At 48.0% G+C, this 19,075-nt stretch overlaps 1 protein-coding gene across 1 annotated transcript in view; it reads right to left on the bottom strand.

Annotated features, from left to right (window-relative positions):
• FAF2 (Fas associated factor family member 2) overlaps window positions 1-19,075 on the bottom strand; it is a 108,988-nt gene that overhangs the window by 23,518 nt on the left and 66,395 nt on the right. The window contains exons 2-5 of the mRNA XM_063927909.1: window positions 7,448-7,516; window positions 6,791-6,925; window positions 6,625-6,701; window positions 6,413-6,551 (exon numbers count right to left, since the gene is read on the bottom strand). Coding sequence (XP_063783979.1) covers window positions 6,413-6,551; window positions 6,625-6,701; window positions 6,791-6,925; window positions 7,448-7,516 — 420 coding nt within the window. The remainder of the gene's footprint in view (window positions 1-6,412; window positions 6,552-6,624; window positions 6,702-6,790; window positions 6,926-7,447; window positions 7,517-19,075) is intronic.

The following is a 19,075-nucleotide window of genomic DNA, read 5'->3' as shown; positions in this document are numbered from 1 at the left end:
TTTTGAGTCAGCATCACCTGTCCATTGCCGAGTCCACAGGACCCTTCTGGCAGAAATCGACATAGCATTTATTCTAGAACCCAGTAGACTAATGTCTCTTTGAGCATCTCTCATACATAGGACAGCGTCTTTAATATGCCCCAGGGTCAACAATACATTATCCTTGTCTAAGGTATCAATTTCCTCAGCTAAAGTATCCATCCATGCTGCTACAGCACTACACACCCAGGCCGACGCGATTGCCGGCCTCAGTAAGGTACCTGAATGTGTATAAATTGACTTCAGGGTAACCTCCTGTTTGCGATCCGCAGCATCTTTGAGGGTAGCCGTATCCTGTGACGGCAGGGCTACCTTCTTGGATAAGCGTGTTAAAGCTGTCCACCCTAGGGGAGGATTCCCAGCGTAACCTGTCCGTTGGCGGGAAAGGATACGCCATAAGAATCCTTTTGGAAATCTGCAGTTTTTTATCTGGAGATTCCCAAGCCTTTTCACATAACTCATTTAGCTCGTGTGAGGGGGGAAAGGTTACCTCCGGCTTCTTTTCCCCATACATATGCACCCTCTTGTCAGGGACTGGGGTTTCCTCTGTGATGTGCAACACATCCTTAATTGCTATAATTATATAACGGATGGATTTAGCCAAATTTGGCTGTAACTTTGCATCATCGTAATCGACAGTGGAGTCAGAATCCATGTCGGTATCTGTGTCAACAGTTTGGGATAGTGGGCGCTTCTGAGACCCTGACAGCCTCTGCGACATAGGATCAGGCACGGGTTGGGACCCTGACTGTCCCGAGGCTTCAGCTTTTTCTAACTTTTTATGCAAGGAATTAACATTATCATTTAAAAACCTTCCACATATCCATCCAATCAGGTGTCAGCGCCGTCGGCAGAGACACCACATTCATTTGCTCCCGCTCTGCTTCCACATAGCCTTCCTCATCAGACATGTCGACACAAGCGTACCGACACACCACACACACAGGGAATGCCCTCTCTGAAGACAGTTCCCCCACAAGGCCCTTTGGAGAGACAGAGAGAGAGTATGCCAGCACACACCCCAGCGCTATAAACCCAGGAATAACACAGTAACTTAATGTTAACCCAGTAGCTGCTGTGTATATTGCTTTTTGCGCCTAATTATGTGCCCCCCCCCCCCCCCCCCCTCTCTTTTTACCCTCTTCTACCGTGCATCTGCAGGGGAGAGCCTGGGGAGCTTCCTCTCAGCGGAGCTGTGGAGAAAAAATGGCGCTGGTGAATGCTGAGGAAGAAGCCCCACCCCCTCGGCGGCGGGCTTCTGTCCCGCTTAAATGTGCAATTTTTTGGTGGGGCTCATACATACATACAGTGCCCAGCTGTATATATGCTTAACTTTGCCAAAAGAGGTCCCAAATGCTGCCCAGGGCACCCCGCCCCCCCCCCCCCGCGCCCTGCACCCTTACAGTGACCGGAGTATGTGTAGGTGTGTGGAGCAATGGCGCACAGCTGCAGTGCTGTGCGTTACCTCAGTGAAGAACACGGAGTCTTCTGCCGCCTGTGAAGTCTTCTTTGCTTCTCATACTCACCCGGCTTCTGTCTTCCGGCTCTGCGAGGGGGACGGCGGCGCGGCATTAGGACCGGACGGCGAAGGTGAAATCCTGCGTACCGATCCCTCTGGAGCTAATGGTGTCCAGTAGCCTAAGAAGCAGGACCTAGCTTCAGAGAGTAGGGCTGCTTCTCTCCCCTCAGTCCCACGATGCAGGGAGTCTGTTGCCAGCAGTGCTCTCTGAAAATAAAAAACCTAACAAAATACTTTCTCTCAGCAAACTCAGGAGAGCTCACTGAAAAGCACCCAGCTCGTCTGGGCACAGTATCAAACTGAGGTCTGGAGGAGGGGCATAGAGGGAGGAGCCAGTGCACATCAGAACCTAAATTCTTTCTTAAAGTGCCCATGTCTCCTGCGGAGACCGTCTATCCCCATGGTCCTTATGGAGTCCCAAGCATCCACTAGGACAGGGGTGGCCAGACTTTTGGAGTCGGCGATCTACTTTGAAAGCTAAAAATCTTTTGTGATCTACCTAGGAGGAATAATAGCGCGCGCCGCAGGCGTGCGTGCAAAAATAGGGGCGTGGCATAACAAAAAGTGGGTGTGGTATAACAAGTGGGCGTGGTATAACAAAAAAAGGGACGTGGCCTTGCTGCACAGAGTGTAATGACTGCCTCACACGAAATAACACATTGGCCCCCACAGGTAAAAACCTCACACACATATGCCCCCACAGTGCCAGATACACATATGCCCCCACAGTGCCATGTGCCCACAGTGCCAGATATGCCCCCACAGTGCCAGATTACAGATATGCCCCCACAGTGCCATGTGCCCCCAATGCCAGATATGCCCCCACAGTGCCAGATACAGATATGCCCCCACAGTGCCAGATATGCCCCCACAGTGCCAGATATGCCCCCACAGTGCCAGATATGCCCCCACAGTGCCAGATATGCCCCCACAGTGCCAGATACAGATATGCCCCCACAGTGCCATGTGCCCACAGTGCTAGATATGCCCCCATAGTGCCAGATTACAGATATGCCCGCCCCCCCAGTGCCATGTGCCCACAGTGCCAGATATGCCCCCACAGTGCCAGATACAGATATGCCCCCACAGTGCCATGTGCCCACAGTGCCAGATATGCCCCCAGAGTGCCAGATATGCCCCCACAGTCCCATGTGCCCACAGTGCCAGATATGCCCCCACAGTGCCATGTGCCCACAGTGCCAGATATGCCCCCACAGTGCCATGTGCCCACAGTGCCAGATATGACCCCACAGTGCCAGATATGACCCCACAGTGCCAGATATAGATATGCCCCACATTGCCAGATATGCCCCCATAGTAGAGCTCACCGGAGTGGAGAGCGCAGCGCGCGCTTCTCCTGTCTGCCGCCCTGTTTCTCAGTGTGATCTCCGGTGGTGACTGCAGCGTGTATATCTCAAATCAGGCGCCGGTCCGCGAGCTCTCATTGGCTAACGAACCGGCACCTGATTTGAGATATACACTCCGCCGTCACTGCCGCAGACCAGACTGAGGAGGCAGGGCGGCAGGCAGGAGAGGCACGGCTTCGGGTGGCTGGACGGCGGATCGCGATCGACTGTTTGGCCACCCCTACACTAGGACGTTAGAAAAAGGAAATTGTAACATCTCTTTCTATTTGATTCACAGAAGGATGGACTTATTTAACATTGTATATATATTTTATGTTTCTGTATATTGTATGTTCAACACTGTATACAAATCTAACCTGTACTTAATCACAAGGTATGGCGTATCACCTGCTAGTTTTTACCTGAGCTGCAGTAATCAGGTGAGCTGTTTTTTTCCAGCCATTTCAGTTTTGAAACCTGAACCTTTAAAAGATCAGTCAACCTACTGCCCCCTCTATACTTTCCTACTGGAATAGCAGAAATGGGATCAACAGAAATAATTAAAACTGCTTTGTCATGATTCGACCAAGTGGATGTTAACTACACATGGGGGGTAATTCCAAGTTGATCGCAGCAGGAAATTTTTTAGCAGTTGGGCAAAACCATGTGCACTGCAGGGGGGGCAGATATAACATTTGCAGAGAGAGTTAGATTTGGGTGGGTTATTTTGTTTCTGTGCAGGGTAAATACTGGCTGCTTTATTTTTACACTGCAATTTAGATTGCAGATTGAACTCACCACACCCAAATCTATATCTCTCTGCACATGTTATATCTGCCCCCCCTGTAGTGCACATGGTTTTGCCCAACTGCTAAAAAATGTCCTGCTGCGATCAACTTAGAATTACCCCCATCCTCCCCACAATGGCATTCTGAGACGAAAGCAATGAGACACATTGAAAAACACCTTCTTCAGCTCAAGAGCCATGCGGAAACACAAATGATGTGATGAGACAACCAATGTGAAAAAACAACGGTGTCTTCCACATAATGGAACCTACAAAAGAGCAACCTCCGGCCTCAAAGGGATGAATCCTGTTCCTAGATAAGAACAATAACAACGGCTGGTGAATGACAAACAAAACCCCAGGATGATCATCTGTTGGGAAAGAGTCAGGTGGAGATGATGAGCCAGCCATGAGACTCCAAAGATTTGACTCCTGACCCAGAGACTGCAGCATGGCTTGGAGCTCAATTTAATTGCAGTAAACAACCTCGGCACTGAAACCACACGGAAATGGTGTGGCAACAACTATTTAGAGACATTGATGTAATTCACATAGTGAAACACTCCATAACACATCCACAGGCATCTTGAACTAGTCTAGCTCCAAGGAGATGATCAGAAAGACACAATCCAGAACCTGACCCACATTTAAGGGTTTTAGGTCCAGCATTGGTCAACAAAATATGGATTTAAGATAGGAACACATCTGAGTAACAATGTAATCTCTACTAAACTTCCAAGCCTTGAATTACCACTCCTGTGAGAACAAAATATGGAATGGCTTTTGTAAGGCAAAGATTGTCAATCCAGGAAGACCAGATGAATAGTCTGGCCAAGGACTTTACAACCCATACATGTGCTCTTACCTAAGCCTCACTGGTAGAAATTAATTACCAGTCTAAGAGGAGATAAACACGGAAACTCATGTGGGCAGTCCTATCAACATGCCCAATGCGGTTCTGAAAGCATAAGAGATTGACATAACTGCCAAATCCTTTCAGACACCCATAAGGAATATAAAACTAATATGGAATTTGTGAAAACTAAGGCCCTTTGACTTATGTGTATTGACTGGGAGAAACAATATCCTTGCTTAGGTCCAGCGCCAAAGCTTATTACTGCCAGATATAATAAAGGACTGCATGTATTATTTGGCCCTACATAACAAAACCTTCTGCTAGTGCCCTTACCATCTCATCACTGACTCCTTGACCGAAACCAAGATGAAGCACAAAAGCGGTCTCAAGCTTCCTATCCATGCCATCCCTCAGGACTACAGCATGCAGAATAAGAATGTAAATGGTCTGAGACAGCACTACATAAGCCTCCACCTTACACAGTGATTCCTACCGCAGTAGCTACACACCTTCCTTCCTGCTGCAGGCCGATGAGTCACCTACAGTACATCAGGGTCCAAAGCTCCATGGAAGGAGTCCCCTAGATCACTGGGACTCCTTCCAACACCACCCCTGCTGCTAGCTGCATTACCCGTTATGCTATATTTTAATTACTGTATGCCTGACAACTACTCTCTCTTTGTCTACCATTATTTTATGTCCTAGCTACTGCTGTACATCTGCCCCACGGTATGCTATGCCTGTACACTATATCCCCACAGTCTGTACACCCTGCCAGCAACAAACTATGCAGTGCCCCCAGATACTGCCTCGGATGGTTTCTGTGTGGGCGGGATATACTACACGTGGATCTATTCATACACAGTATATAATACTACTACACACGTCAGTTTTCCCATATATACCTTGAACCTTGCTTGGATCACCTCCCACAGTGTAACTTTTGTAGTGCGCCCAACATGGCTGCCTTATCTGGTACGCTCGTGGACGAGTTGAAAAATACAGGGACCTGATAGTTATGGTGGGTGCCCACTCCTAGCGTTATAACTCTCCAACCACTGATTTTGTGTAATTCCTTCTAGGGATAACCTATCCCACCCAGGGTAATCCTATGTGGTGCGCACAAGATGGATGCCTTGTCTGGTACCTTTTGTGGGTGGAATATGAAACCCCTGGAAGTTATTACCCAAAATATCTGCAACTACCCAGTAGTTTGCTGATTTATGTGCTCTTTAGGTTCCGTTGTTTTTAATTATTTTTGTGTGATTCTTTTAAATGCTGTAATAGTAAATCCTTATGTACTATTTTTGATGTCTGTAAAGTCCTATGGGAGAAAAGCGCTATATAAATAAAATTATTATTATTAATCATACAAGCTCATGGAGGAAAGGATAAAGAGCAAGCTATTTTATTAACAATTGAGTTATTTTCACCACTCATTTACCTGGCACTCACCTTCATTTTATTCTGAACACACACTGTCTCCTTTGCCTGGTAGGTAATTAGGATGATCCCACATCAAGAAAGCTTATGCAATATTTTCTTAGCTTATGGCTCATCCAGCACTTTTTACACAGCCGTATTTCATATATCATGGTTATATAATGTTTGCTTGCGTTTTGATAGTAATTTGACAAATTTAACTTTATTCTATACCTAATTATGAGAATGTTTCATTGTATATATTAATGCTTGTGTCAATCTATTATGACAGATCTATGGTATGAACAACTCAGCTCAGTCATATGGTTTTAGGAGTCCTAATGATATTTATGGCATAAACTGGGAAGCAATTTATAAGTAAATATTTGATATGTTGATTCACAAGGGAAACAGCTTTAAATAACTCCATACGGCAATATTACCTGGCTATAGGTCCCCTGGTAAAACACAGGATGTGTCCTGCCATACTTCTCTTCAAACATCTGTATAAAGGAGACTATGTCCCCAACTGGGTCAGTGACTCTGCTTCGTGGATCTGGTCGAATAAAGCGAAGTGCAACCCTAAAAATGAGAAAACAGAGGTTGCGCAAACATTCACAGATCAACTGGAAACAAACCAATGCAAGCAACTTACCTAAAAATATCAAGCAGAGTGTAATACGTGATACGGAATGGAAGCATTATTAGGTAGTAACCCCACCCTAGGAGCCCCTAAAACAAGAAAGAGGCATGTTACATGGCTGTACATACAAGGGGCACACTTGTCAAGCAGCAGCCAGACGAAAGTCTCAGAAACTCACCCTTGGTTGTGGCCTGGATACCACATAACTATATACTCTGTGGTCCGCGGTATTCACCTGCAGCGGCCGGTTAGGTGTGGTGTTAAACACACTGGGAACTCCCTCCTGTTCATTCAATCTGTCCTGGACAGCTGCCTAAATGTTAAGAAAAATGAGATTTATGGTAAAAACTTACCGTTGTTAAATCTCTTTCTGCGAGGTACACTGGGCTCCACAGGGAATGACATTGGGGTGTAGAGTAGAATCTTGATCCGTGGCACCAACAGGCTCAAAGCTTTGACCTTCTTCCCAGAATGCATAGCGCCGCTGCCTCTATAACCCCCTTCTTCTCAGGGCTGCTGGAGTAGCCCCCCTGTTGTATGCCTGCTTACTGCATGGCACCAACTACAAAACTGAGTTCCTTTGCACGGAGGCGGGGTTATAGAGGCAGCGGCGCTATGCATTCTGGGAAGATGGTCAAAGCTTTGAGCCTGTTGGTGCCACGGATCAAGATCCTACTCTACACCCCAATGTCATTCCCTGTAGAGCCCAGTGTACCTCGCAGCAGGGTAAGATGATAGATGGGGTATGACAAGCCTTTGTACAAGATGTGACCACATAAATCGAAGAACTTGTGCATACAGCATAGCACTATCTTTCAGATACATTGGTAAATACCTCTATATTCCAGTTGTGTTGTTGCAGAGTTTGGCGACATTGGTCCATTGACTCTATTCCTGTCAAATCCTGCAAGTGGAGATATGAGAAATATTGAGCTACTAAGGTTTTACAGACAGTCTGCATAACAAATATTACAGAAACAAAGTGATGCATAGAAGTATATAGGATATAAGTTGTCAGAGGTGCATCAACATATACCAGATCCATTTGCTAATGAATATAGAATGATCTATATGCATTCCTGAGCTTGGTAATATACATGCACTAACTGAAGTGTTTATATGTAATTTTCCATCCTGGATGCTTTCATTCACCCATCTGTTACTAAACAGGTAAATCAGTAGGTGGCTGTTAGACTTCCTTGCAAGAAAATGCACAGTATGGACTGTAGATTCATACACATGGGCCAGGATCAGTGATGTCTCAGCAACTGTAATGTCAGGTTACAATGTGTTTTTATATTACTCATATGTGAAACTTTCAATTTTGAGATTTAGTGATCATTAATTTCCTTTGTGTTCTCCTATACAGAAGGACACCTTGTCGCTCATTTAATAAAAGTGGTAAACAGCATATAAGTTTAAAAGGGTCCTTAACCCTAAAACAAGATTTATGGTAAGTACTTAACGTTGTTGAATCTCTTTCTGCGAGGTACACTGGGCTCCACAAGGAATAACATTGGGGTGTAGAGTAGGATCTTGAGCCGAAGCACCAACAGGCTCAAAGCTTTGACCTTCTTCCCAAGATGCATAGCGTCGCCCCCTATATCACCCCGCCTCCGTGCACAGGAGCTCAGTTTTGTTAACCAGCCCAATGCAGTAGCAGGTACAAGAGAAAACAACCGTTAGTAGCCACATACACCACACTCTCCCGACAGGAGAGGGTGTCAGCGGCTAATGCCATACCAACCCAAAGAAGCTAAGTGCGTCAGGGTGGGCGCCTTGTGGAGCCCAGTGTACCTTGCAGAAAGATTCAACAACGGTAAGTTCTTACCATAAATCTTGTTTTCTGCTGCGGGGTACACTGGGCTCCACAAGGAATAACATCGGGGATGTCCTAAAGCAGTTACTTATGGGAGGGGACACACTGTAGCGGGCACAAGTACCCGGCGTCCACAGGAAGCATCCTGGGAGGCGGAAGCATCGAAGGCATAGAACCTAATGAACGTGTTCACTGAGGACCAGGTGGTCGCCTTGCACAATTGTTCAAGGGTCGCACCACGGCGGGCGGCCCAAGAAGGTCCAACAGACCAATTAGAATGAGCTTTGATGGCAGCAGGAGCTGGAAGACCAACCTGTACATAAGCATGTGCAATCACCATTCTAATCCATCTGGACAAGGTCTGCTTGTTAGCAGGCCAGCCACGTTTGTGAAAACCAAACAGTACAAAGAGAGAATCAGACTTCCTAATGGAGGCAGTTCTCTTCACATAGATACGGAGAGCCCGTACCACATCCAAAGACCGCTCTTTGGAGGACAACTCAGGAGTACTAAAGGCCGGAACCACAATCTCCTGGGTAAGGTGGAAGGAAGACACCACCTTAAGCAAATAACCAGGGCGCATTGTAAGAACTGCCCAGTCACGGTGGAAAAAAAAAAGGATAGGAGGACCAACAGGATAAGGGCACCTAAGTCCGGGACCCTTCTAGCAGAGGCAATAGCCAGCAAAAACAAAACTTTAAGGGAAAGCCACTTAAGGTCTGCAGACGCAAGAGGTTCAAACGGATACTCTTGCAAGGCCTCCAGAACCACTGACAAATCCCAAGGGGCCACTGGTGGTACAGGAGGTTGAATCCGTAACACACCCTGAGTGAAAGTATGATCATCAGGCAGGGTAGTAATCTTTCTCTGAAACCATACCGACAAGGCAGAAATGTGAACCTTGAGGGATGTCAGACGAAGGCCTAAATCCAGGCCCTGTTGTAGGAAGGCCAAAAGTTTGGCCGTACTAAACTTGTAAACGTCATGGTTATTAGACGCGCACCAAGCAAAGTAAGAATTCCAGACCCTATGGCAAATCCGATCAGAAGCTGGCTTACAGGCCTTCAACATAGTATGAATGACCGCCTCAGAAAAACCCTTGGCCCTCAAGATGGAAGCTTCAAGAGCCACACCGTCAAAGCCAGTTGGGCCAAATCCTGGTAAACACAAGGGCCCTGAACGAGGAGGTCTGGTCGTTGTGGAAGCAGAAGGGGACGCTCTATCGAGAGACCCTCTAGATCTGAGAACCAGTGCCGTCTGGGCCACGCTGGAGCGATCAGAAGCAGGGTTCCTCCTTCTTGTTTGAACTTATTACTCTGGAAAGGAGTGACACTGGAGGGAACACATATGTCAGCTGAAAGCTCCATGGGATTGCCAGTGCGTCTACGAACGCCGCTTGAGGATCTCTTGCCCTTGCTCCGAAGACCGGAACCTTGTGATTGTGTCGAGACGCCATCAAGTCCACATCTGGAAGGACCCACTTGTCCACGAGGAGTTTAAATACTTCTGGATGGAGGCTCCACTCTCCGGCGTGTACGTCCTGACAACTGAGAAAGCCCGCTTCCCAGTTGAGGCCCCCCGGAATGAACACTGCCAATATGGCTGGCAGATGGCGTTCCGCCCATTGAAGAATCCTTGATACTTCCCTCATCGCCATGCGGCTTCGAGTGCCGCACTGATGATTTATGTACGCCACCGTGGTGGCATTGTCCAATTGTACATGAACAGGTCTGTTCTGTATCAAATTCTGGGCCAAGTTCAGTGCATTGAACACCGCCCTCCCGCAGTTCCAGAATGTTCCTTGGTCCACCGGCCCTGAAGGGAGTGTTGCTCCAACACCGCGCACCATCCCCTCAGACTGGCATCCGTCGTCAGAAGGACCCAGTTGGAGATTTAGAAGGGTCGACTGCCGCTTAAATCGGTGGTCCTGAAGCAACCTGCTCAATGACAGACGGACTTCCGGAGACATGGAGATCATTTGAGACCTGATCCAGTGAGGCAGGGCGTCCCACTTGGCAAGAATTAGCTTCTGCAGAGGGCGGGAATGGAATTGAGCGTACACCATGTCGAAAGCAGACACCATGAGACCTAGCACTTGCATTGCCGAATATATCGACACATGCGGAAGAGGTAGGAAGCATCAAATCCTGTCCTGAAGTTTCAGGACCTTCTCCTGAGATAAGAACAACTGCTGGTTGTGAGTGTCCAACGACGCCCCCAGGTGCACCATGCTCTGAGCAGGGACCAGGGAAGATTTCTTCCAGTTGATGAGCCACCCGTGGGCTTGCAGAAACTGGATAGTCAGACCCAGATGGCGTAGGAATTTCTGGGGAATTTGCCAGGATCAACTAGTCGTCCAGGTACGGTAGGATCCTGACCCCTTGACGGCGGAGTACAGCCGTCATTACCGCCATGACCTTGGTGAAAACTTGTGGAGCCGTGGTCAAACCAAAAGTAACGCCCGAAATTGGTAATGGAGGTTGCCAACCGCAAACCTCAGATATTGCTGATGCGACACTGCAATGGGAATATGCAGGCAAGCGTCCTGTATGTCCAGGGAGACCATATAAATCCCCAGGTACCAATGCCAGAACAATAGAGCGAAGAGTTACCATACGAAACTTGGAGACCCTCACAAATTTTTTCAAGGACTTGAGATTGAGAATGGGCCGGGAGGACCCATTCGGTTTCGGTTCCAGGAACAGCGGTGAATAGTACCCCTTGCCTCTCTGAGCCAGAGGCACCTGTACTACCACTCCTGTGTTCAGGAGGAACTGTACCACCGAATTAAGAGTTTTTGCCTTCACCTGATCCAAAGGGACATCCGTCAGGCAAAATCAATGAGGGGGACGATTCTTGAAGGATAGGGCGTAAACTCAAGTGACGACTTCCCGTACCCAGGCATCGGAAGTGGTCTTCAACCATTCCCGGGTAAACCCTAGAAGTCGTCCCCCCACCCTGGGATCCCCCAGAGGGAGGCCCGCTCCGTCATGCTGCAGGCTTGTCCGTTTTGGAAGCAAGCTGACGGGCAGCCGAGGCCCGTTTGGTTTGGGCTTATTGGGTTTGGAAGTGCGAACCTGTGTGTTGGGTACGCCTGACCTTTTGCTTTCCCTGAAGGACGAAAGGGAGTACTTTTAGCCTTCAGCACCGAAGGAGCAGTACTAGGTGGACCTGCTGTTTTGTTTTAGCAGAAGCTAAGTCCGCCACTATCTTGTTGAGTTCTTCTCCGAAAGAATGTCTCCCTTAAAAGGGAGTACCTCCAGAGTTTTCTTAGAGTCCAGATCCACAGACCAGGACCATAACCAGAGAATCCGGCGAGCCAAAATGGACGTAATAGAAGCCTTGGCCGCAAGAACACCGGCATCAGAAGCCGCCTCATTAATGTAATGAGACGCTGTGACAATATAGGACATTGTCTAGCATGAACAGAAGCGTTGGAAGGCAACTCCGCCTCCAGCTCCTGAGCCCATGATTCCCCAGCCTCTGCAGCCCATGTCGCTGCAATGGTGGGCCCATGCGCAGCACCGGATAGGGTGTAAAATGCCTTTAAACAACCCTCCACATGCTTATCCATCAGTACTTTCAGAGACGCGACTGTAGTTACAGGCAGAGCTCAGGATACTACCAGCCACGCCACCTGTGAATCCACTGGCGGGGGTGTTTCCCAATTTTTACTTTGCTCAGCTGCGAGGGGGTAGCGAGCCAGCATCTTCTTATTAGGCGTGAATTCTTTCCTGGAGTTTTCCAGGACTCCCGACGTATGTCAACTAAATGGTCAGTGAGGTAAAAATAAGAATTTACTTACCGATAATTCTATTTCTCGTAGTCCGTAGTGGATGCTGGGAACTCCGTAAGGACCATGGGGAATAGTGGCTCCGCAGGAGACTGGGCACAAAAGAAAAGCTTTAGGACTACCTGGTGTGCACTGGCTCCTCCCCCTATGACCCTCCTCCAAGCCTTAGTTAGGATACTGTGCCCGGACGAGCGTACACAATAAGGAAGGATTTATGAATCCCGGGTAAGACTCATACCAGCCACACCAATCACACCGTACAACTTGTGATCTGAACCCAGTTAACAGCATGATAACAGAGGAGCCTCTGGATAGATGGCTTACAACAACAATAACCCGATTAGTTAACAATAACTACATACAAGTATTGCAGATAATCCGCACTTGGGATGGGCGCCCAGCATCCACTACGGACTACGAGAAATAGAATTATCGGTAAGTAAATTCTTAAATTCTCTGACGTCCTAGTGGATGCTGGGAACTCCGTAAGGACCATGGGGATTATACCAAAGCTCCCAAACGGGCGGGAGAGTGCGGATGACTCTGCAGCACCGAGTGAGAAAACTCCAGGTCCTCCTCAGCCAGAGTGTCAAATTTGTAAAATTTCACAAAAGTATTTGACCCTGACCAAGTAGCAGCTCGGCAAAGTTGTAAAGCCGAGACCCCTCGGGCAGCCGCCCAAGATGAGCCCACCTTCCTTGTGGAGTGGGCTTTTACAGATTTTGGCTGTGGCAGGCCTGCCACAGAATGTGCAAGCTGAATTGTACTACAAATCCAGCGAGCAATAGTCTGCTTAGAAGCAGGAGCACCCAGCTTGTTGGGTGCGTACAGGATAAATAGCGAGTCAGATTTTCTGACTCCAGCCGCCCTGGAAACATATTTTCAGGGCCCTGACAACGTCCAGCAACTTGGAGTCCTCCAAGTCCCTAGTAGCCGCAGGTACCACAATAGGCTGGTTCAGGTGAAACGCTGAAACCACCTTAGGGAGAAATTGAGGACGAGTCCTCAATTCTGCCCTGTCCGTATGAAAAATCAGGTAAGGGCTTTTACAGGATAAAGCCGCCAATTCTGACACACGCCTGGCCGAAGCCAGGGCCAACAGCATGACCACTTTCCATGTGAGATATTTTAAGTCCACAGTGTTGAGTGGTTCAAACCAATGTGATTTTAGGAAACCCAAAACAACATTCAGATCCCAGGGTGCCACTGGAGGCACAAAAGGAGGCTGTATATGTAGCACTCCCTTAACAAACGTCTGGACTTCAGGCACTGAAGCCAGTTCCCTTTGAAAGAAAATCGACAGAGCCGAAATCTGGACCTTAATGGATCCTAATTTTAGGCCCATAGACACTCCTGCTTGCAGGAAATGCAGGAATCGACCCAGTTGAAATTCCTCCATCGGGGCCTTTTTGGCCTCGCACCACGCAACATATTTCCGCCAGATGCAGTGATAATGCTTTGCGGTTACATCCTTTCTGGCTTTTATCAAAGTAGGGATGACTTCGTCTGGAATGCCTTTTTCCTTTAGGATCCGGCGTTCAACCGCCATGCCGTCAAACGCAGCCGCGGTAAGTCTTGGAACAGACAGGGTCCCTGCTGTAGCAGGTCCCTTCTCAGAGGTAGAGGCCACGGGTCCTCTGTGAGCATTTCTTGAAGTTCCGGGTACCAAGTCCTTCTTGGCCAATCCGGAGCCACGAGAATGGTTCTTACTCCTCCCCGCCGTATAATTCTCAGCACCTTGGGTATGAGAGGCAGAGGAGGGAACACATACACTGACTGGTACACCCACGGTGTTACCAGAGCGTCCACAGCTATTGCTTGAGGGTCCCTTGACCTGGCGCAATACCTGTCCAGTTTTTTGTTGAGGCGGGACGCCATCATGTCCACCTTTGGTTTTTCCCAACGGTTCACAATCATGTGGAAGACTTCTGGGTGAAGTCCCCACTCTCCCGGGTGGAGGTCATGCCTGCTGAGGAAGTCTGCTTCCCAGTTGTCCACTCCCGGAATGAACACTGCTGACAGTGCTATCACATTATTTTCCGCCCAGCGAAGAATCCTTGCAGCTTCTGCCATTGCCCTCCTGCTTCTTGTGCCGCCCTGTCTGTTTACGTGGGCGACTGCCGTGATGTTATCCGACTGGATCAGCACCGGCTGACCTTGAAGCAGAGGTCTTGCTTGGCTTAGAGCATTGTAAATGGCCCTTAGCTCCAGGATATTTATGTGAAGTGATGTCTCCAGGCTTGACCACAAGCCCTGGAAATTTCTTCCCTGTGTGACTGCTCCCCAGCCTCGCAGGCTGGCATCTGTGGTCACCAGGACCCAGTCCTGAATGCCGAATCTGCGGCCCTCTAAAAGATGAGCACTCTGCAACCACCACAGGAGAGACACCCTTGTCCTTGGGGACAGGGTTATCCGCTGATGCATCTGAAGATGCGATCCGGACCATTTGTCCAGCAGGTCCCACTGGAATGTTCTTGCGTGGAATCTGCCGAATGGGATTGCTTCGTAGGAATCCATCATTTTTCCCAGGACCCTTGTGCATTGATGCACTGATACTTGGCCTGGTTTTAGGAGGTTCCTGACTAGCTCGGATAACTCCCTGGCTTTCTCTTCCGGGAGAAACACCTTTTTCTGGACTGTGTCCAGGATCATCCCTAGGAATAGTAGACGTGTCGTCGGGATCAGCTGCGATTTTGGGATATTGAGAATCCAACCGTGCTGCCGCAGCACTACTTGAGATAGTGCTACTCCGACTACCAACTGTTCCCTGGATCTCGCCCTTATCAGGAGATCGTCCAAGTAAGGGATAACTAAAACTCCTTTCCTTCGAAGGAGTATCATCATTTCGGCCATTACTTTGGTAAAGACCCGGGGTGCCGTGGACAATCCAAACGGCAGCGTCTGAAACTGATAGTGGCAGTTCTGTACCACAAACCTGAGGTACCCTTGGTGAGAAGGGTAAATTGGGACATGGAGGTAAGCATCCTTGATGTCCAGAGACACCATATAATCCCCTTCTTCCAGGTTCGCGATCACCGCTCTGAGTGACTCCATCTTGAATTTGAACCTCTGTATGTAAGTGTTCAAAGATTTTAGATTTAAAATGGGTCTCACCGAGCCGTCCGGCTTCGGTACCACAAACAGCGTGGAATAATACCCCTTTCCCTGTTGCAGGAGGGGTACCTTGATTATCACCTGCTGGGAATACAGCTTGTGAATGGCTTCCAATACCGCCTCCCTGTCGGAGGGAGACGTCGGCAAGGCAGACTTTAGGAAACGGCGAGGGGGGAGACGTCTCGAATTCCAATTTGTACCCCTGAGATACTATCTGAAGGATCCAGGGGTCCACTTGTGAGTGAGCCTACTGTGCGCTGAAATTCTTGAGACGGGCCCCCACCGTGCCTGAGTCCGCTTGTATAGCCCCCGCGTCATGCTGAGGACTTGGCAGAAGCGGGAGAGGACTTCTGTTCCTGGGAACTGGCTGTTTGCTGCAGCCTTTTTCCTCTCCCTCTGCCACGGGGCAGAAATGAGGAGCCTTTTGTCCTCTTGCCCTTATGGGGCCGAAAGGACTGCGCCTGATAATACGGCGTCTTCTTATGTTGAGAGGCTACCTGGGGTAAAAATGTGGATTTCCCAGCAGTTGCCGTGGACACCAGGTCTGATAGACCTACCCCAAATAACTCCTCCCCTTTATAAGGCAATACTTCCATATGCCTTTTGGAATCAGCATCACCAGACCACTGCCGCGTCCATAACCCTCTTCTGGCGGATATGGACAGCACACTCACTCTTGATGCCAGTCGGCAAATATCCCTCTGTGCATCACGCATATATAAAAATGCATCTTTTAAATGCTCTATAGTCAGCAATATACTGTCCCTATCCAGGGTATCAATATTTTCAGTCAGGGAATCCGACCACGCCACCCCAGCACTGCACATCCAGGCTGAGGCGATTGCTGGTCGCAGTAGAACACCCGTGTGAGTGTATATACATTTTAGGATATTCTCCTGCTTTCTGTCAGCAGGTTCCTTAAGGGCGGCCGTATCAGGAGACGGCAGTGCCACCTGTTTAGACAAGCGTGTGAGCGCTTTATCCACCCTAGGGGGTGTTTCCCAACGTGCCCTATCCTCTGGCGGGAAAGGGTATGTTGCCAATAACCTTTTAGGAATTATCAGTTTTTTATCGGGAGAAACCCACGCTTCATCACACACTTCATTTAATTCCTCAGATGCAGGAAAAACTACGGGTAGTTTTTTCTCACCAAACATAATACCCTTTTTTTTTTTTTTTAATATTAAATTTTTATTGAGTTTTCAAACAGATTACATGTACCTTATACAATGAAATCGGTAAATAAAAAAACAGGAGGAGGGAGGGGAGATACATACAAAACAGAACTAATAAAGACATGGGGGGGGGGAAAGGTACGTATCAGGAATATCGTAATACATCAATGGAATGTTAGTATAGTGAAAAGTAGGAGGTCTGCATCACTTAGTAAATCGGTGTCAGGTGTGTACTGGGGAACAAAGTACAGAGAGGTCTGGAATGTCTGCTGGAGCTCTGTCTGCACCCTTCTGGCCTAAACTCTCTTTATATAGGGACCATTTAATCCATTTCTTACTAATAGAGGAACTTCCTGGAGCATAGTTGCCCTCCGCTGTCTCAAACACATAATGTTGATGGACGCTATTTTCTATCATTAAAATATTAGGGATGACCGCAGACTTCCATTTGGAGGCAATGGCGGCTTTAGAAGCTATAAGGATATGTCCTAGAATATATCTGTCACTGCTGGACATCTCCTTCCCACAATAGTGAAAGAGTGCCAAGAGGGGGTCAGGGACAAGGACCATTCCCAATATATGGGAAATGAAAAGGAACACTTCACTCCACAGTGCCCGGATTACCGGGCATAACCAAAAAATGTGTAAAATATCGCCCACCATCCCACAGTTTCTCCAACAACTAGCGGAGACATCAGGCCAGATTTTGTGTAAACGGTCCGGTGTTAAATATACCCTATGGATCAGTTTATAATACATTTCACAGTGATTTACACATTGAGAAATTCTAAAACAAGATTTAAAGATATATTTCCAGATATCCTCCGTAAAGACTGCTTTCCCATTTAGTCTGTGCAGGGAAGACCCCATGATGAAACTCGGTTACAAGATGCTGATACCATCTGGAAATGCCTCCCCTGTTGCCTCTGGGCATTAGGAGTGACATCAGTATTTTAGGGGGATCAGTATGTGGGGCCCGACTTGGAGAGCAACTTTGAAGCCAATGCCTTAATTGTAGATATTTATGAAAGTCTTGTTTGGGTACCTGAAATTGATCTTGGAGTAGGGAGAAGGGGACTAAGGCACCATCTCGGAGGACATCCTTCAGAGTGTTGAGACCCAAGGTTCGCCAGTGGTGTAATTGCAAATCTGGGATCAATAGGGCTATAGTGTGGAGGGATAGCTTGGGGGAGGGCAAAGCATCAGGAGGGAGAGACTTTAATACTTCCTTCCATGCCAGTAAAGTTGCGTGAACTGCTGGGCACTCGGCAACTCTGGCTGGGATTGATTTAAAGGGCAGCCATAACAGATCCGATAGTGTGTAGGGGGATATTGCGTCTTGTTCCAGGGATACCCACGGTTTAACATTGCCCTGGGTGAACCAATCTTTAATTTGGGTGAGCAGACAGGCGATGTGGTATCTTTCCAAGTCTGGATATGCTACTCCCCCGGAACCTTTTGACGCAGTCAACGTGGATTTCGCTACTTTCGGCTTTAAGCCCCCCCATATATATTTAGTCAATAGACGATTGAATCTATTACAAACGTCTTTAGGGAAAACCCTAGGGATGGTACGAAAGAGGTACATCAATTTTGGTAAAAGGACCATCTTTGCTGCCGCCACCCGTCCGACCCAGGAGACCTCCTGCATCATCCAATCTTTAATTAACAATTCAAATGCGCGAAAAAGCGGGTCATAGTTGCACCCCATTAAGTCTCGCCCTCTAGAAAGATGAACACCCAGATATTTAAGCGATCTAAGTTGCCACGCATATTTATAGTCATTCTTTAGACGGCTGAGAGCGCTGTCAGAAATATTTAAGGGTAGGGCCTCAGTCTTAGTAGCGTTCAGTTTGTAGTAAGAGACCGCTGCATAAGAGTTTAAAAGGGAATGTAAGTGGGGTAGGGACGTTTCGGGCTCTCTAAGACACACCAGAATATCATCTGCAAAAAGACATATTTTATGTGGTGTCCCTCCCACCTCTGGACCTACAATTGAGTCTGACACCCTGATTCGTTCTGCCAGCGGTTCCACAGCTAGTACAAAGATAAGGGGTGATAGTGGGCATCCCTGTCGGGTCCCATTAGTAATATTAAATATAGAGGAGCTGCACCCATTGGTGAAAACCGAAGCCGACGGGGAGGAGTACAAGGCAAAGATAGAGTCTAGCATCCTACCCGCAAATCCAAAATGACCTAGGGTAACCCTCAAATAATCCCAATGGAGCCTATCGAATGCTTTTTCTGCATCCAGGGAAAGAAGCAAGAGAGGTTCGCTCCGGGCCTGGCAGCGGTCAATCAGGTTAATAACCCTACGTGTGTTATCTGACGCTTGCCTGCCCAGAACAAAGCCCACCTGGTCCGGGTTAATTAAACTAGGCAAGAGAGGGGAAATCCTATTTGCAACCATTTTGGCGAACAGTTTAAGGTCGGTGTTCAGCAATGCTATTGGGCGGTAATTCTGAACCACCGTAGGAGGTTTTCCTGGCTTAGGGATGGTAACTATTCGAGCCTCTAACATCTCTTTCGGGAAACATGTGGAGTCAGTGGCTTCATTATAGA

This window comes from Pseudophryne corroboree, chromosome 6 (genome assembly GCF_028390025.1).
Source record: "Pseudophryne corroboree isolate aPseCor3 chromosome 6, aPseCor3.hap2, whole genome shotgun sequence".
In the NCBI taxonomy this organism is placed as follows: Eukaryota; Metazoa; Chordata; class Amphibia; order Anura; family Myobatrachidae; genus Pseudophryne; species Pseudophryne corroboree.
This window is presented reverse-complemented; position numbering and strand designations above follow the sequence as displayed.